The 19,504-nt window shown below is 35.5% G+C and overlaps 1 protein-coding gene across 3 annotated transcripts in view; it reads right to left on the reverse strand.

Annotated features, from left to right (window-relative positions):
* Positions 1-1,045: 1,045 nt before the first annotated feature.
* LOC131027122 (deaminated glutathione amidase, chloroplastic/cytosolic) overlaps positions 1,046-19,504 on the reverse strand; it is a 127,784-nt gene continuing 109,325 nt past the window's right edge. The window contains exons 7-9 of one of the 3 annotated variants that reach the window (XM_057957111.2): positions 13,905-14,007; positions 1,521-1,603; positions 1,046-1,408 (exon numbers count right to left, since the gene is read on the reverse strand). In XM_057957111.2, the coding sequence (XP_057813094.1) occupies positions 1,340-1,408; positions 1,521-1,603; positions 13,905-14,007 (255 nt within the window). In that variant the 3' untranslated portion in view covers positions 1,046-1,339. Of the gene's footprint in view, positions 1,409-1,520; positions 1,604-5,059; positions 5,098-9,067; positions 9,586-13,904; positions 14,008-19,504 lie in introns of those variants that run through there. The other 2 variants (XM_057957113.2, XM_057957112.2) reach the window with 2 other exon arrangements.

The following is a 19,504-nucleotide window of genomic DNA, read 5'->3' on the forward strand; positions in this document are numbered from 1 at the left end:
AGGGTTGAAGGCAATGGTCCAGGGTTTGACAGAGAGAAGGTAGACGTCCCAAGCCCACAACTTCCCCAAGATCAAATCTCGATCAACCGAAGAGGTAAAGGAGGCAAAGAAAAATCCTTTAGCACACAGAAATAACTCAATGTTGTAAGCAACCAAGGGTTTCCAAGAGTCACTTACCCAACGATGAAGGTCTGGTAAGGAGGACCAGAGTCCAGAGAATCTGCACACCAGGGCACAACGTTGATAGAATCCTATGTTGTCCACAACATCCTACCCACAGACAACCACCAGGGATGACTTGGCACAAGCGAGGGGAAAAACACCCTTGGAGGCCACAGATTTTGCCACTCGAGCAAAGCTCCGCCTACCAACAGGCAGAGGCATGGTTGGGGCAACATCAGATGTATCCTTGCCAGAAGAAGTTGCCACACCACAAGCCAAACTGGAAGTCATAGAGCCCATGGCAAGACGAGGTTGAGTTGTGGTCACAGCAGGTGAAGAAGCAAGCTCACCGACCGAGAGGACAGAACCCCCCAACAACGACCAAGGGTGCACGAGCAGGGTGAACCACAGAAATCGGCCCAGAAGCCGAATCACCCAAGCGAGCAAAGGCGGGAGGAGGTAGGCCAAACGGGAGAGAATTCAAACCAGGGAGAGTGGGAGAGTCGTTGAGCGTCGCCATTTCTTTTATTTCTTATACTGTTGGTTAAACACGGGAATTATAATTTATTTTTATTTTAATTTAATTTTTTAGTTTACATGAATTTAAAATTATTAATTAACTAATATAGCTAATAATATTAATAGATTAGCTTCAAAAATTATAGTGGTATAGATGATCTACCATAAATGAATGACCCTCTTTTGGCCACATCCTAATAAATTCCTAAAATTTCCCTTCTCAAATGGTTAAACCAAAATTTTCCATGGTTAAACCATGTAACCAAAATTTCCCTTTTCAAGTGGTATTTTTTTTTTTAGACTACAGACTAGTAATCCAAGTTGTTTAATATTCGAGTGCTGCTATTTGTAATCATCCCAGATATCTATAAGTCAAGTGTAGCATCATATTGTCAATTCTAGAAAATATAAGCACCATACATGGCAATGGCTTTGAATCAAGAAGTTCCCAAACATAAAGACTATCCATCTAAAACCAGCATCTACTGCTATTGACAAGGTGATGGATATGAAATTTTGTGTTCAAAATATGTAAGCAGCAAAACCATCCAAGCCATTGTAATTATGAAGATAATAACAGAGACTAGGTAGCAAATAGAGTGTTTAATTTTCAGTACTCGCCTAACATTCCAGCAAGCAAATTCTTGACTAGAAGTCTTTACAGGAATGACATATTTCCCACAGCTTCAGAAATTGAGCTTTTAGCATAAATGTCAGGTTTGTGATGCTGGAAAAGATTGTCAGATATGTTAGTCTAGAAAGCTGAGATTATTGATCCTTTAAGTAAAAATGGAAAATAAAAAATAAACCCAACATCCATGAATGTTTGTAAACCTTACATCTGAAATAGGCATGCGCATCCTCACAGAATCTATAAAAGATGGATCAATTTCAGCCACTGCTATACCTGTTGATAAACGATCTGCACAAGAAGACAATATTGCCAACAACCATGTAGTAGTCGGTAAAACTATGTTTGATTACAGTCTAACAGCATTCAAGAATTATATTCCATTCAAAATTTAAACTAATCAGGGTCCATTCATCACAGCACATTCAAAACACGGGCTTTTATGCAATTTTCAAAGACTACATGCTTTTATGCAGAAGTACATTATAGCAGTTACCAAATTCATGCATATTTTTACAAAACATGTTCTATTTTCTTTGATACTTTGATACAGCCATTTTCAAGGTTCTTTTACCAATCCTATAAACATGGATAAAAGAAGAAATAGAATCAATTTAATAATGGTTTATTTTTTTGGAAAGAGAAATTCTTTCAAATTGTCCAGAACTTGCATTTTGTCTTCACTTACCAATTAGTCAGAAACTATAGATTTCGCTCAACTAGTTTAAATTCAGACTTTCTCCTGACTTTCATCTTGTATTGTTTCTCTTTGAATAGTGTAATATCCTTTATCGAGCATTGAGAACTTTCAGTTTTATTTTTGCTGAAGTCAATTATGCCATCATCTTCATATACATCCTCTGTCAAGTGTTCCTCTTAAATTTCAATTTTCAACTTCTTTTGGCATGTTCCAAAGAGGATGTTGGATCTTTTTCATCTTGTATTGAAAAGGAACCTTTGCCTCCACTATTCTTGAATGTTGCTGAGAACTAGGAAAATAGGTTTAAGTTACACTTTTTTTCTCTGCTGAGGCATGTTAGAATAGTCAGGTTTGATTAAAACAGTTCAGGTCTGATATGAAATATCAGACTGTAATAGCCAATAATAAACCTTATCAAATTAAAGATTTGATCATACAATATATAAATGGCATACCCATTTAGTAGCTTCTTGGTTTAGGTATGAAGTATGATCATTATATAACATATATGAGCTGTTACAATGACTCCAATGGCTGCGATTCTGGGACTGATTGTCTGATATGAGAAACAGTAGGAAGATCAATACAAACAGCTCCTCAAACTCCCATAGTCTCTTCCCTGATCATGTGAATTCCTCCCAGCAAGGTAGTGCTCAAACCCTAGATGCAAATAGTCACCAAATGATGCCAAATTTCACTCCAAAAATACTGATTACGAACAGCTGAAGATGACTGTGTGTCTGACACCATAAAGCATAATGGCTTTCCGAGTTATAACAGCCATGATTCCTTCCTAAGATGCATGCATGGACCCCTTGTTCTGATCTACCTCCTTACGCCTCAATTTCAAACCCACAAACCCAATAAGAATGGCCTTAAAACCCTAATCGATCTACATTAAAGAATCCTTGAAAATGCTTCTTTCAAAATAAGATTTGTCAACAATTTTCCCTTGTTTTGTGCTCCAAACCCTAGCAGCTGTAGACCTGCAAATAAATGATATTTCTAGCTTGTCCTCAATGCCAAATACCTGTCAAACCCCCTAGAGAGATTTCCAATTGAAACCTCCAGCAATCTGATAATGAAGCGCAACGGTGAATTTTGGATAAATCCACACCAAAGATGGATTTGAGTTTCCATCCAAACCACTGAGAAACTCCAAGGGTTTTCATCCTCAAATTTCTTGCATTGAAAGCCAAGCTACCAAACTTCTCAGAGAGAAAAATAAAATAAACCGAAGTATATGTCAAATGAGCTCCAAAGTGCCTTTTTATAATGCTTTCATCCCAACGCCCTAATCAAGGTTTGCACATTTTAAATTAAAAGTGACTTAATATTTTATAATATCCATGTCTCCCAAAGCACCATTAGTAGTCACTTTATTACATTACTCTATAAAATAACTTCGTAAAGTCACTTTATCATATTAAATAATGTGAAGTTAAATATTTAATTTAACTTTATTATTCAAAGGTTATTTAATATAATATCCATAAAAATCCAATTGCCATGATGCTATCAACTTCTGCAATAACTCGCTATCTAAAAATAGTCATGATACCCACTGATCACCCTATGACTTACCATAAATAGTAAGTATGAACAAAAGTGACGAAAAAGAGCTCTGGAAGGTACACACAAAACCTGTTGACTAAAGATGTTGCATGCTAAAGTTGGGAGGAGACTGAACTACGACCAACTACCAGAAATAGCAATTATTATATAAAGTAACTGCTAAAAACAGTAAGTAATCCCAAACTCCCAACTAACCAAATGGTGTTGAAACTGACACTTACTAAAAATAGTAAGTCTTAGACCAATTGCCCAAAATCACCCCAGAAAGTGTCAAACAACTCCAAAACATTCTTTGAGAAACTAGAAACCTCCAAGAACAGACCAACCCTTTCAGAATTGGAAGGCGTAAAAATGGAGACATTACAATATATCAAAATGTCCCTATTTTTCGTTGTTGTGTAGCTAGATCGGATCCCTGCTAGAGCCGACCTAGTGCACAAAATGCCAAGTGGCATGTCAGCCTTGGCATTTGGATATCTCAGTTGTATGAGTCTAATTTGGGGCAGGCCCTATTTGGGCGAACCACTTGTGTGTAACTTGTGATTAAGTTAAATGTAACTTGCAACTAAGGGAGACCCATATGTAACTTGTAATATATAGGTCTGACCCTATCCTTGGCGCCAAAAGTATATGGCCGACTTGAGGTGTATTAGGAGGTATTGATTCATATATATGCAAGGTCATGATTGCATCAATAGATATGAATTCAATAACATGAAGGTCATGTAGTGTGCTCGGGGGTGACGATAAGAGCTTATCGTCTATGGTTGGGAAGGCAACAGATTTGATGTTTGCCTATGGTTAACGAGCACTACCATAAAATCAACATTTTTTATATAGCCGTCCCCTCCATCCCCAAAAATGGGAAAAAAAAAATCCGTCTTGGAAACCCATTTCCCCATCCCCCCATCCTAGAAACTCGGGGTAAGATAGGTATATCTTCTTTTCCTAATAGAAGTTCTCTAAAATGCCTCAACTCAAGCTATGACTCACGCAACTCTCCTCCCAAGACTTCTAAGTTAAGTCTTCTTGTGCAAGAAGAAAAGAGATGAAAATTAATGTGGTTACTTTCAAACTATAAATTTAAAAGTTGTAACCTCAAAATTGGTGGGTTGCACACAGTGTCAATTCAACAATTGTTTGCCCAGTCCCATCCACAACAATTTCTAGCATAGATATGCCTTTCTGTTATCTGACTCATCTAGATGAAGATATTCTTTGATTGAATATACAATGTACATTAAGACATCAATTGGCTAAATATATAGGAGTAAATTCAACAATCATAGGAAGAAGAGATAACTATGGTTTTATTGATTTTGAGCTGGTAAAAATCAGGAATGAAATACATGCCCACACATATTAGCCACCTGAGGTGAAGCTTAGGAGATAGATTTCTCCAAAAAGGGATACAAACCACTCACCTTCAAAGCTGATCCAGAGAATTGCACTGAGTTGCAAAAGGAATCATCCCATCCATCCAAATGTTAAATTTCAATCAGTCTATCCTCTGTGTACCAAACAAGAGAGTTGCCATATGAATCATACCCATCTAGAATATGGCGATGAAGTTAAATTCTAGGAAGAAAGGATTAATAAATAAGATCATATCTTTAAGAACCATAGGCTTCCCTATACGACCATTTTTTATTCTTAAGATACTCAAAAAGGTCATTAAATATCCTCTTTAGTAAAAAATGGACTTCCCTATTTATCAGTCACTACTTTGCCAGTTTAATAATTTGGACTTCTTGGCCAGAAATCATTAAATTGCATATCAAAACAATTTGTATTAAATTATGGATTGAAAAAGGGTTCCGATTATACCTTCACTTTGTCATTGTTACAACTTAAGAACCTAAATAACACCGTAGTACACAATATGAGCTTTTAAACAATCTGTAACAAGTTCATGGTTAGCGATCATTTCACTTTACCCTATGATGTTGTAGTGAAGTTCTAAAACCTTCATTAAAGTGTGGGATAAATGTGAAATTAGAGAAAAAAGAAATGCATGTAATGAAAGATTTCTAGTCAGTGACATTTTCAGCAATATATGATATGCCCATGTTTGAGCAATGGGAAGATAATGAATCCAAAACATGGTCAAAATATGATGTACCAGAGTGAACTATTTTTTGTATTGAGACAAAAAAAAGTCTACAGAGCATAGTTACCAAGGGATGTTGCAGTACAGGTAGCAGTCAAAATAAAGTACCACAAGTAAATGAATAAGGAGATAATTTATTATATATAATTGTAGTCACCAGAAATTGTGGGTATGGGGACAGAGACACAATCCATGTTCCCTTAATGGAGTTTCTTGGTAACCATGCCAAAATGTATATGTCAAACTGATATTACAAAATCATCATCATAGTATTAAGAAGACTGATATAACAAAAGTGCTAAAACCCCTACAAGATGTCCACTCAATAGAGTCTAAACCTAGATACAGGTCCAAAAACTAATTTTATAGGGTCCATACAAGGTACCTGTTGATGGGTGTTTTTTGACACTCTCAAACACAAAATAAAATATTAAGTATTCTATCCTCTCTTGAACAAGGAAACCTCAAATGCTAAACAATGTGATCAATTAAGGTAAACCCAAGGTTCCTATTATCAAATCTTGATGTTGCAATGGATAGACTCAGTGAAATGATGTGATTTGTTGTTTACACAGTGACTTACGCTTTTCACTTGTACAAAGCAACTGCAACTTGAACATTCGATATAGCAATTTAATGATGCTTTCTTCCTAAACTAATTTGAACTCTTCAAAAAAAAGGACAAAAGGATAAAGGTTAAAGAAACTAAACTAAAATCCTAAGGTCAATGATGATAATGGATAGTGCTTGAGATAGATGGATCCCATAAATCAAGTTTTGCTTCGCCATGAAAAAACTACACAAAACTAATGCGATCTCCAAACGTAGTAAAATATTTTCATATTGTAAACATTCATCCAAATATCCAATGCTAATGCAATCCAAATGAACATCCACAATTGAACTATTGCTAAATAAGGTTTAGACTAAACATGCATTGCGATTTGCAATCAACAAACCACAAATTGTATGAATCAGAATTCCATCAAATATCATCACATTTCTCCATGACAATCAGTGAACTTTAACTAAAACTTGAGAAGTAGAAACCATGCAAAATGTTGAAACAACACACAAGAATCCACCATATTTTCAATGAAAATTATGTATTTATTCCAGCATAGTCTTACCAACAATTTCTTATCTCCTCGTACTACTACTACTTGCTAAAGAACTATTATTAACCTTTACAAATGAAAAGGACAAGCCTTATATAGACCTCTCAATTACAAAGCAAGGGCCCAAATTGATTCTAAATCAATGGCCAAGATCAAACTAAGAAACCTTAAGTGGAGTTGGTTACAACTACCACCTCATACATTTCATGCCATCCAATGAGGAAATTACACAACTTTGAATGTATGTCCTTTTAGAGAAAGGATCAACGAAAAATGAGTTGTAGCATTTAATTTAGTGCCTTCTATACGTCCATTTGTGTTCTTTAGATGAGTCGGGCTCAATGAATCTGGACATGTTGACCCTAAATTATTTGATTGGTTGAGGTGAGTAGGCACCATCTCAACTTGCACATTTTGCAAAATTTCTCCTTTCTTTCATCTTGCTCTTTGTTTCAACTAGTGATCCAAGACTCTGCGAGTCCAGAGTCGGGTTGGCTCAACAAAATCCAAGGGACTCTGGACTCAGACTCGACCGCCAAGTCTTTTGAGACTCGCCAAGTCTATCAAACTCGCCAAGTCACGAGGGTAAGACTCTACTGCATAGAAACACATAAAAAGCAAAAAAAAATTAAAAACTTAAGAGTTTTCACTTGACCAAAAGGTCATTATATTTGCCTCCCTACCCTAAAAGCTCATTTTTATTGTTTGCAAACACAACGAGAGGAAAAAAGGCATTTGGGCAAAAATATTGAGGCATTGAAGAGCAGACCAATAGATTGATTGAAGAGGAGATAGTGATTGTTGATTGTTTGTGTAAGTTAGTAGCTTGCATTCACGCATTTAAAGAAGTTAAAAAAGGATTTGGAGGAAGCCTCTACAAATTTGAAGAACTTAAATCTTAACGTTTCAACTTTCACAATGATCACAGTTCATAGAGCCTCTTGTTGTTCTCCTACGAGTTGCTATGGAGAGAAGCCCGTAATGGGCTACATTTATGAGGGCATGGACAAGGTGAAGGAGGCCACTAGAGCTATGTATTCAAGGAATCAGGCTAAATACGGTCCCATATGGTGAGGTCATTGATCGACAATGGCACAATCTGCTTCACAGGCCTATACATGCAGCTACCTACTACCTTAATCCGGTGTTCCAAATTTCAAGGTCAATGACGAGGTGTGAAGTGGGCTCTACGAAGCTGTAGAGCGAATGTCACCTAATTCATCAATTGGAGCACACATAGTCTATTAGATAGAGATGTTTAGGAATGCACAAGGAGACTTCTTTTCAAGAGACATATGCAAGAAAAACTGAACAGAAATGATGCTAGGTAAAAATCTATTCAAGGCATAGTTTAAAAGTTAAATCTTAAACTTTTCTATCTATGATTCTATTACCATTATCATAAACTCAAAGTTATAAAATAGAGATGATTTTTATTTTTTCTCGTTTCAGATGCATGGTGGGAAATGTTTGGTAATAAGTTGCCAAATCTACAGAGGATTGCAATTCGTATCTTGAGCCAGCCATGAAGTGCTTCAGGATGTGAGCGCAATTGGAGCATGTTCGAGCATATTCACTCCAAAAGGAACAACAGGTTGGCAATGCTAAGGTTGAACGATCTTGTGTATGTTCATTACAACCTTTGCCTCCATGACAGACAAATCTTGGGCACTAACACATCTCCTATCACTTTAGAGGAGGTCGATCCATAGGCAGAGTGGAACATTGAGGTTGATGATCCTATCTTCAGCAATGAAGACTTGGAATGGGTTGATCAGGTGGATCGAGAGGTAGAGGCAATAGAGATGGCAAAGGAGGAGGCTAGAGCATGAGGAGACCCATTGGAGGACCCCAAGGATGATGTGGATGAGGATGTGGATGTCACTGAGGCTGAGCCTAAGACACAGGTAGATATCATGTCTGCAAAACTATCCAGGACCTATTTTAGGCACACACGTAGGAGGGTTGCGGGGTCGAGTGGTCACTAATATTGGCTCCTCTGAGCCTTAGACTTCTAGGCTCTAGCTTTTATTTTGATATATGTTTTGAACTTTTGATGCCATGGATTTCCTATTCCATGAATTTTGTAGACATTTGACACTTTATATTTCTAATGTGTTATTTAGTTTAACTTATTTCCTTCAACTCAAGCCTAAAATTTGAATTTATACTTATGTGATCAATGTAAACTTGTGTATGTGTTCAAAGTAGCTTCTATTTGATGAGATTATTGTGTCTTCAAGGTTTATTTATTAAAGGATGCAAGAAACAAGTTTTAAATCCTTAAAAATCTTTGAATTTCTTGGGTTTTAAAATTTGTCAAGTCTTGGCCAAGTTTTTGCAGAGTCCGAGTCCAAGTCTGAGTCAAAAATCAGCTTGCCGAGTTTGAGCCGAGTCTGAGACTTGTAACATTGGTTTCAACTCCGTTTCTATATCATCATAAAGAAGTCTGTCTAACTTTGATTAACTCTTCCAAAACTTCAAAATTGCTTTCTTTGATCATCTCTTTTGCCCTTCCATCTTCATCCTTGGAATCCTTCTTGATGCCTTTGGTCTTCTCATTCTTAGCAAATTTCTTGACTTCATATCATCTTGCCTTCCAAGTTTTCTTCATCCGTGTCTTTAGCTTGGACCTTGACTTCTTGTCCTTGTAGGGTCCTTCATCATAGAGCAATCCTTCTTTGTCATCTTCGCGAATATGTTGATCTTGTCTCACATTCTTGTTGAGTCCTTCATCATCATTTCATGTAATCATTCCTTTGCACCAATCCTGAAAAGAAAGAGAACACCTTGAATCATAATAGCAAATAAAACCCTACGTTAATTCCCAAACACACAAATGAAATACAAGAGAATTGTAATGAGAATTGAAATCTTGCATTCTTGATTCATGTTAAAATACTTGAATTTTTCATGCAAGGGGTTGTGAAACAAGTTTATCCTGAAATAACATGAATGATTCACAAAAGCCTTCTGAAAATATGAAATTAACACTTTCACACTTAGAATTCTTGTTTCAAATCTGGAAAATGCATAAAAATTCTGAAAATGATGTTCCAAGTCTGGAAAATACTTAGTTGGGTGAGGAAATCACATAGATCTGCTAGTAAACAACTGGTTTTCTCCTTTAAAAATCCATCCTCCTCAAGGTTTTCAATGACTGACTTGGTTCTTCCTTCCTCTTTCATTAAAAATTCAATTTTGAATCTGCCATTTTGCAGAATGCGCGCCTATTCACTGCCCTTGAGTTCACTTCAGTTTTGTTATGGATTCTTTCTGATTTGAATTGAATCGTGAATAATGGTTCTCCTTGTCTTTCCTCTATAAGTGTCCAAAGACAATTATTTCCTCTTTTTTTTATCTCAATGCTTGACTTAGAAATCTGATCTTCCTTGCACAAATTCACACTATTCTGCTAAGGAATTTGCTTCTCTTCTGCCTCCAAATTCGTTCTGATCTTCATTTGATTGATGTGAAAGTAATTGCTTTGATCATTTGTTTATATGAGCTCATGCAACAACCATTTCTATTGGCAAGGGGTTGGCCTAATTGCATCTTTTATTTATAAGTTTCAAATTGCCCATACTTCTAGATCCAAGTAGGCCTTCCTTGATTTTTCATTGCTTTTCCTCTAAGCTGAGTTGGGCCTTCTTTGCACCTTGCACTTTGGAGGGATTTTTTTATTGTCTTCCAAGTCAGGTCGGCCTTGCATTGTATTCCACCTATTACACACGTTTTGGAGGGCTATTTATACAAAGTGAGCACTCACATAATGCTAGGCGGAAATTTGACTTGTGCTGGAATAATTCCAAGCAGAACTCTGCCTTATTTCATCCAAATTCCCTAAAAATTTGGGGATTTTACCTTGTCATGGAAAAAATCCAAATTCACCAAAAATTCCATGGATTTTGCCTTATCATAGAAAAATCCAAATCCATCAAAAAATAGTGGATTTTGAGCTTTCATGGATAAATCTAAATCCTTAAAAAAATCGTGGAATTTGGGAGTGCAAGGATTTTATGAGTGAAATTCCAATCAAAACTCCATCTTAACCATGGACTTTCCTTGTCTCAAACTTGGATCATTCATTATTTTCCTTCATTATGCACAAGGGAGTCAAATTTACCTCATTTTTCCTTGATTTTGTGCAAGGGATTCAAATTTATCTTATTTTTCCTTTACTGTCAAGGTTGGAAATCCAATCTTGTCAAGGAATTCTCCATGTGATTTCCTTCTCAAGTTATGGAATTTTTTCTTTCATTCTCAACTTTCATTTCTTGACAACTTTTCTTGATCAAGTGAAGTTTCCTCATGATTTTGCATTTTATCATTGAATTCCTACACCATAAGCTAGGTGTTCTTGACTAACACTTAGACATTTCCATGGAAATTTGACAATTGGACAAGGATAACATGCAATTTACACCCATTCCTAAGATAAACGTTGCACTACTACCGATTCCAAGGATGAACTTCACACTTACTTCACGGATTGATTCAATGTTGCTTCCGGATTGACAAGACATTGCCACCTTTCTAAGGGCTAGGAGACAAAAACTACTACCAAGCTTTGCAAAACTAAGCAAAACAACTAAGCTAACGAGCAAAAAAGAGAGGGATCCCCATTTGCAATGGTGCGTGTGTGTTTACAAGACAATAGTAGCCAACACAAAACCGGAGGTATTACATACTCAATAGATCAATTATTCCCTTGGGGAGCCAATTTGGCAAATGTAGATGAAAGATGACCATGTGTTAATTTAGATCTCGTTTGCCATTTTCATCAACGTCACTTTTCAAACATTTAGAGTATCTCGATTGGTTGGTGAGGTTGCCTATGAGCTTGAGTTTCCAATTAGTAGCAGGGTTCATAAAATATTTCATGTGTCCAAGCTCGAGAAGGCACTCGATCATAATGTAGCTCCCTCATCTGAGTTGGCACCATTGGATGAGGAAGGAAAGCTAATATTGATTCTAGAGGTCATCATTGACACCAGAGCGAACTCTTCGGAGGAGGGTCGTCAAAGAATTTTTTGTCAAATGGAAGAACTTGCCAATGGAGGATGCTACATTGGAGATAGGCAGATGTTGCAGCATCCTAAGTTGAGATTGCTTGAGGACAAGCAATTTTGGGAAGAGCGGACCGTAATGTCCCCTTCCTAATCAGTTGAGTAGGTGGACCGTTAGCCTATTCAATTTGGTTCTCGTAGGCTAATGTGTTGGGGTTAGGGAACTTAGGAGGCAATTTGTCCAACAATTTGGCAGTATTTGATATTTAGTTGAGCTTCCACCGTTATTATGAGCACAATACCCTTTTTTGGAATGAATTTGGGTTAGTCTTCCAACACTTACAATTTTTAGTCAGTCAGTTTTGAGCACCTACTAAGCCAATTGGCAGGGTTTCTATTTTTAGTATTATCGGTGGATTCAGTTTTGATGATTATCTTAGTGTTTTATATAGTCCAATGGTTTTAAATAAAATAACCATACGTTTTATTTAATAAAATTAAATTAAAGATTTAACTTTATTGATTTTAATTTATTTAATGAAGGGACCATAGAGGCCATTTATAAAATAAAAGATGATTTATTTTAACAGATGGGCCTTTATTATTTAATGCTAAGATTAAAAATAAAGTGACTTTTATTAAATAAAACGCAAAAGTAGAAAGGGCCGAATTTGCCTCGGAGAGCTATAAGGGAATGTTGTGAAGCTCATTTGGCATGCTAAGTTTGATATTGGTATTGCTATTTCTTCTAGAGGAGATTGCTTCTCTTTGGTTTTTGAGGACAAAAACCCTTGCAGGCTACATTCTCGATGTTATTGAAAGATATAATTTGGAGAATTTATTGGTGTTTTCACTGAGGAAACACATTGGAGCTTCATGGTGAATCAGTTAATGCATTAAATCAGTCCATAGCTACAGATTTTGGAGAGGATATTATCAATTGCAGATTGTGAGATTGAGGAGGAAGTTTATTTGTTTTTGCTGGCCGTACACTTCCTTGTGCGTTTAGGGTTTTGAGGAGCTGTGTTTTTCTGTTTGTGGGTGTTTTGGGTCTGCAACTCCTTTCCTATCCTCAACGTGGCCTTAAGTTTCCTAGTGCCTATTTGCCAATTTCAATGTCAGTTCAGTCTATTTTTTTGCTACATTTTCCAGGTATACTGGAAATAGATATGTTATGAATATTTTGGAATTGAGTTGCTCTTATTTTTGTGGAAAATTGTATTTCTAGATCAAAAATAAAATCTGGAATTTTCAACTTTGTAATTTCTATGTATTGCCTATTTTCTGAATTGAAAAGTTGTTGAAATATTTCCTATTTATCTGCACTATATTTATCATTTGATAACCTTGCAAAAACAATCAAAACACATTCCGAAAAACAAAAAGATAAAAGCACAAACAGGGCTGCATGTTACAGTTTCGCTATTGCAAAACCCCCAAGAGAAATAATTAGTTTTGGTAATTGTAAATATTTTCTATAGCTTATCATCTAGGGTTGTTTTTAGTATCTAAGGAGTTTCCCCTTCAATTTGAGGATAGGTTTACCTCACATTCTGCACTGGTTTGAGTTGTCTTATAAAGGACAAATTAAAATGCTAACAAACAATATAGCCCACATAATGGCATCAAAGAATATAATTCTTGCTAAATAAATACTTCGTCTCAATAACTAATAATCTTCATATAATTCCAGACAAATGCAATGAAACTGAAATTGCCAATTTGGAGAAGAATGTCATGTTCTTGTATGCTTGCATGCACTTATATTCATCCATAAAATGGAAAAATTAAACTTCTTTTCAACAACATCAACTAACTTTGAATTGATAAAAGAAAAAAGGACAAATTTTCCACATTTTTATCCATTATAAACTACCAATGGAGAATCAAGATTTTAATTAGAGAATGAATACAAAATTTGAATATACAAGAAGCAAAATTTATTGGAATTAAATTTCGTAGCGTGGATGTTTAGGTGAAAGAATGCAATATTCATTGATTTCATCACTAAATAAGGGGAAGGAATACTTCATAAACTTTGAGTTTCCATTCCTGAACTTACAAACTCAAAGAAGCATACCTTGGCAACGTGCAACAACAGTTCCCCATGGATCAATAATCATGGCATCACCATAGCTTTCCCTTTTTTCATTATGCTTTCCAGCTTGTGAAGCAGCAACAACCTGCATGGTTGACGAAAGATCAGTAACATGAACGTGAAATCATAAAAAAACCAAATACTTGAAACTAGGGCACAAAATACACAAAAGCTAAACTTTTTAGTTATAATTGGACAATTCAATGGACTACTTATCTTAATTCTCTAAGATATTAACAAAATTTGTGCTTGAGATGCTAATGACAACTAGGCAATGCATTAAAAACAAGTAGAGAATGACTAGAACACTCAAGCAATGAAATCCAACAAATCTAGAGTTGCTTGCTACAAACTACAAGGAAACATAACCTGAACTACCTTGAAAGTGAAAAATATTGCCTTATTAACTCTTGCATAGAAGACTTTATTTCCATTTACAGGGATCTGTGACTTACAGCAACTTAAAATATAATCAAATTTTATATGGTAATTTCTTTGCTCCCGTATGCCTTTTTCTCCTAGGAGCATTTAAGGATCCCCTTTCAATGGAAGCAATGGAAGTGACTTTTAAAGAATAGAAAGACTTTGGAAGAAGGAAAATAAAAAATGGATAAAAAACAAGCATGTAAGGAGTCAACAGTCAAGGTATTCTCAGTAGGAAAGTCCTAATTAAAAGTGGATAATAGGACCCAAAGGAAATAACATATATCTGTCATTTCATCATGATTATGTTTAAGTTTGCTAAAGCATGAACTATCGATTTGTATCAGTCCTCAATGTGTTCATGATCAGAATAATATAGAAGCTAACAATTGAAAAAAAATATGAAACATTCACTCCTTCCCTTCAAATGATCTATGATGATAAGATCTTTTAATGTATATACCTTGAACTGACATATCTAAACGAAATTCCTAGTCTCTTTAGCCATATAACCTTGTAATGAATTCAACATCATTGCAACTTTAACCCCTTTATGGTGCTCTATCCTTTAAGCAAAACTAGATTGGGAACTATTTTTTGCCATTCACATGACTCCCTCAGTAGTTGGATTATCCTTTGGAATTTTACATGGCTAAAAATAAATTTCTATTGAAGCATTGACGTCAACCATGCTTGGCATCCAAAACTCGGATAGACCTATTTATGCCTTTTCAGTGGTAGTGGGATGATGTGCACAGATTTTGTCTCTACGTGAATAGATGAAAGTGCAACTAGGTTTCTTATAATTTACTATTATTATTGTCAGTTGTGTTGGTGCTTGCAATTACACATGCATACATAAGATCTCCATTTTCAATTATAAATAAATAATGTTTTCCAATTCTTTAAAAAAATATAGAAGCAGAACTCAGCAAAGAATCACAATTAATCAGCACTTGACAGCAAGATGGAATTGAATGTCCAGTGCCTCTTGGTGGGACTGAAAAATCCATTAAAGAGGAGATTGACAATGTTAAACCTGTCAAAATCCTGATTAATGATGCAACCATGTTGAAGGCATGTGATCAAGAAAAAAAAAATTCCTTAAGGTGAAACAGGCACATTCATCCCAGTTTGGTGGTTATGTATAAAAGGTACCCGGCTATCCCTTGTGGTATCATGAGTTTTATCATAAATGCATAAATTACTGCTTGTATTGATGATTTGTAATGTCCCCATTTATCCTGTGATCACTCAGTTGCATAGTTTTGCCTGTTAGCCATCTCCACACGCAATTATAGAGGCTAGGGGATGATTGGCTTTACCAAGAGGAGTCTATACTTAGTCACTTTTTGGCCTTGGTGAGCTTAACTTACATAGACTTTATTATAATTCATTATAAAGTTACTTTTTCTATAATTAGAAAAATTATAAAGTAACTTTATTAAAAATGAGATTAATCAAAGTTAGAGATGAATTATAAAACGGCCCCTTAAGTTATAACTTAAAGGTTATAACTTAATAATATGGCCACTTTTAATGAGGAATTAGACCCTCAATGGGTCAAACCACTCAAGGGAAGTTATTTTTTAATAAAAAGAAACACTTTTAACATGTTTTTAGATGCCAAAAGTACAACCCTAACCCCAAATTCGAATCAGGGTTTGAGGAATGTTTAAAAGACATTGGGGGCCGCATTTTATTCATTATTCATTGGATATTTGACAATTTCTTCCTTGGAGAGCTTTGCAGCAGCAAGCTTGATTGGAGTTTCAGGTTGAGAACGAAAACTCTCACCCTTATTTAGTGTGTGGACGAAAACCCATTCACCTTTGCATTGAAGGAATCCTCTTTCAGGTCATTTGGGGCCAATATTTGGAGGAAAATTCATACTTTCAGCAAGAATAGATCATCTACAGCACATTTGAGCAGATTGGAATAGATTGGGGAACATTTTCCAGCAGTTATTGTGCTTTTAATGATGGCCATACCATTCCCAAGCTGGTCGTACCTTCTTTGCTTCTCCTGTGAAGCCAATAAAAGAAATTAGAGGGTTTTGATTTAGAAATTTGTGTGTAAATTCATTGTTGGCAGCAAATAAAAACAGATCAGTGATTCTTTCAAGAAAATTTTAACACATTTGGGCTACATCAGCATTTTAGTGGGGAAAAAAGGTCAATTCTGGAGGTTTCTCCTGGCAAGAATTTGGAATAAGCACCTGATCTGCTGGTCAAAGATTTGAAAGCAAACAAAAAAACTTCAGACTGGATCAACTTCTCAGTTGGCATCTTTCATGCTTCAAATCTTTCTGTTGAGAATGGTATGCCCCTAGTTTGAAAATGTACAGAATCAGGTAAATCCATTGGCAAGCTATCTAGATCAAGGTATGAGCATCGATGATAATTCTTTCAGTTTCAGTAGTATAGAAGAGATTCATCTGGATAATGATTGCAACTAATTTTTGACAGATAATGACTAGCAAGATTCCTTATTGATAAATGATGATATATATTAATTGCAAGAATGCAAAGAACATGGCAATGAATCATTTGAAGTAAAACAGGAAATATAGGATGTGAACATCATGGATGATAACAAAATCCAAGTTGCAAGTACATCAGACAATAGAGACACCTAATGAACAATGAGCAATTACTTCTGGCCGATTTCTCTAAGAAACAAGACAGTTTTTCTTTACCTGCAGCTTGTATTATCCTTTTGATTATGCTGGTTTAGGTAGTAATGCAGCTGGATTAAACATGAATATAGTGAATTGCATCGATTTGTATCTTGCACAGTAAACATCCTGAATATAAAAATAGATTGAACATGCTTTTTTTTCTGAATTCAAAGAGATTGCTAATACGTACCTTCATTAAGTCTCAGATGAGAAAAGCTGAAATCTATATTTCGACACCTTTTGAAAGTTTGTAAATTGATAGTTTTAGAATTTTTTTATGTTTTTCTTTCATGTTTTCCCAAGTTTTGTTTTTTGTTAAATAAAAATACTGAGTTTTTGAATGAGCAGTAAGAGATAGTTCCAAACATTGAATTTCTTCACCCCGACACCCCCTCTTCCCTCTCCTCCCCCCCCCCCCCCCCCCGCTCCCCCCAGCCCATCTCTGTTTTGTGTTTTTCTAGTATTTATTCTGTTTTGTTTGTTGCTTGAGCTGTGTGGTTGACTTTTCGGTCGAAGTCCTGGTCATTCAATTTAAATTTTAAAGTTTTCTTGTTGTGTTTTGAATAAAGCTTAAGCGAGAAGTTTGTAAGTTTCCACTTTAATAAAAGTTCCCCCCAAAGTCCATGATTTGAAATTTTGTGGGATGATGTGACAATCAATACTTTATTTGGAATGCTTTTGGAAACTTGGTCTTTGGTTTTAGCTTTGATTTAATCCAACTAAGACTCCTTAAGAAAAGGTTATCCCAAATCAACTACATTAGCTTCAATTATGGATTTACAATAGTATCCTTTGATCAACACACCTTGATACTTTCAAGTTTGATAGGGTGACAAATCATGATTTAGGCTATCAAGAGAAATCCTTATGTTTGACCCTTTATTTACCATGGTGGTCCCCAATCCAAGATAGATTTCAAAAACTATCGGAAAGATGAAATCAAATGAAGCAAGAAATATAAAAGAAAAGGAAAAAAAACTAATAAGAAAAGTAATTAAAAATATTCAGCGGGGTTATTCAAGTGTCTCCATTGGAGCTATGGATGCTCAGCCAGTAGTAGAGCAATGCCTAGAGTGGAACAAGAGATATCTCCACTGGTGCTATAGATGCCTAGCTAGCAGAGCAATTTCTGATAATTGGTAATATGTCTACTTGTGCATGCACTCTATATCATATGTAAACCAATAAAATTGCTTCAGGGAAAAACTAATTGTCATACTCCTATTTTCTTTTCCATAATTCTTAATCTCTGGAAATTGTGAAAAAGATAATGAATCCACTTGCACACATAAGTCTAATCAGATGATACCAAGCAATTTCATAGGTATTGCGTATTCGAAGATTGGTCAATCTCTTTGTGAAATATTTTCTTGATTCGTTTCATCTTCTTTAAGACAAAAATTTGGATGAAGAAACACACAGACCTATACTGAGAGGGGGGGTGAATCAATATAAGATCATCTTTTCACTTATTTAAAACTTTAGCAATTACATATTAATAATCAAAAGCATCCACACAAGTAATATCTAACAATTTAGAACACAAGATGCATACACAATTTACGTCAAAATCCTTGCAGGAGAAAACCATGGCAAAATATTGCTTAGAAAATTTCTTACGATCTTCATAGGCACCAACCCACAAGAGACACCAATCCCCTCCACTGAACACCAACTCAGTAATAGACACCATTCTCTTTCAATGAGAGGCACCAAACTTTGAATGCAATATAACAATTTGTTTGATTTTTTCTTGGACCTATCCTAAATCACCTTCAAGGATCTGCTCACTACACCACCAAAATATGCCTTGAAACTCTGCTCTCAAATCTGCAAAAATGTCTCCACTAAGATCTGCAATATAAACTTCAATAAGTGCTCATGAGACCAAAATATTTCTTCACACAAATCTGAATTATGATCTTCAACAATTGTTCATAAATCTGCAATATATCTGCTCCAAAATATGTCTGATTTTCTCACGAATACGTTCTTTATCTGCTCTAGATCTTGTCCTCAAGTGGGAAAGATATTCAATAAACTCTTGTAAAATAAATATTTTAATCTCACTTTTACAAGTGCAGACCTATTAGGAGTCATCCCATTTTGGGGAGGGCTCCAAAAACATTTTATTTAATTCAAAACACTCTTTTGGATGAGGCAATTGTAGAAGGGTTTTGCAATTTTATTTGCCTCGACATCTCGAAGATAGTGCCATGAAATTGGCACACTGTAACCTTCAATAATTCTGCCATCACTTGCCTTTAACATCAATTAAAATATTCCAACATTGAATTCTAAACATTCTAGGATGTTTTCCCTCAAAAGTTGCCAATTTTATTGCTTAAAACATGCCTAGGTTCTCCAACTAAAATCAAGGCCCCTTTAATTATTTTCAAACTTTTATGTTTTATCTTCTAGGCCTTTTGTTTTAGTTTACTAGGATTAAAAATTATTATTCTATGTCTAAGGTTCCTAG

This window comes from Cryptomeria japonica, chromosome 5 (genome assembly GCF_030272615.1).
Source record: "Cryptomeria japonica chromosome 5, Sugi_1.0, whole genome shotgun sequence".
NCBI lineage: Eukaryota > Viridiplantae > Streptophyta > Pinopsida > Cupressales > Cupressaceae > Cryptomeria > Cryptomeria japonica.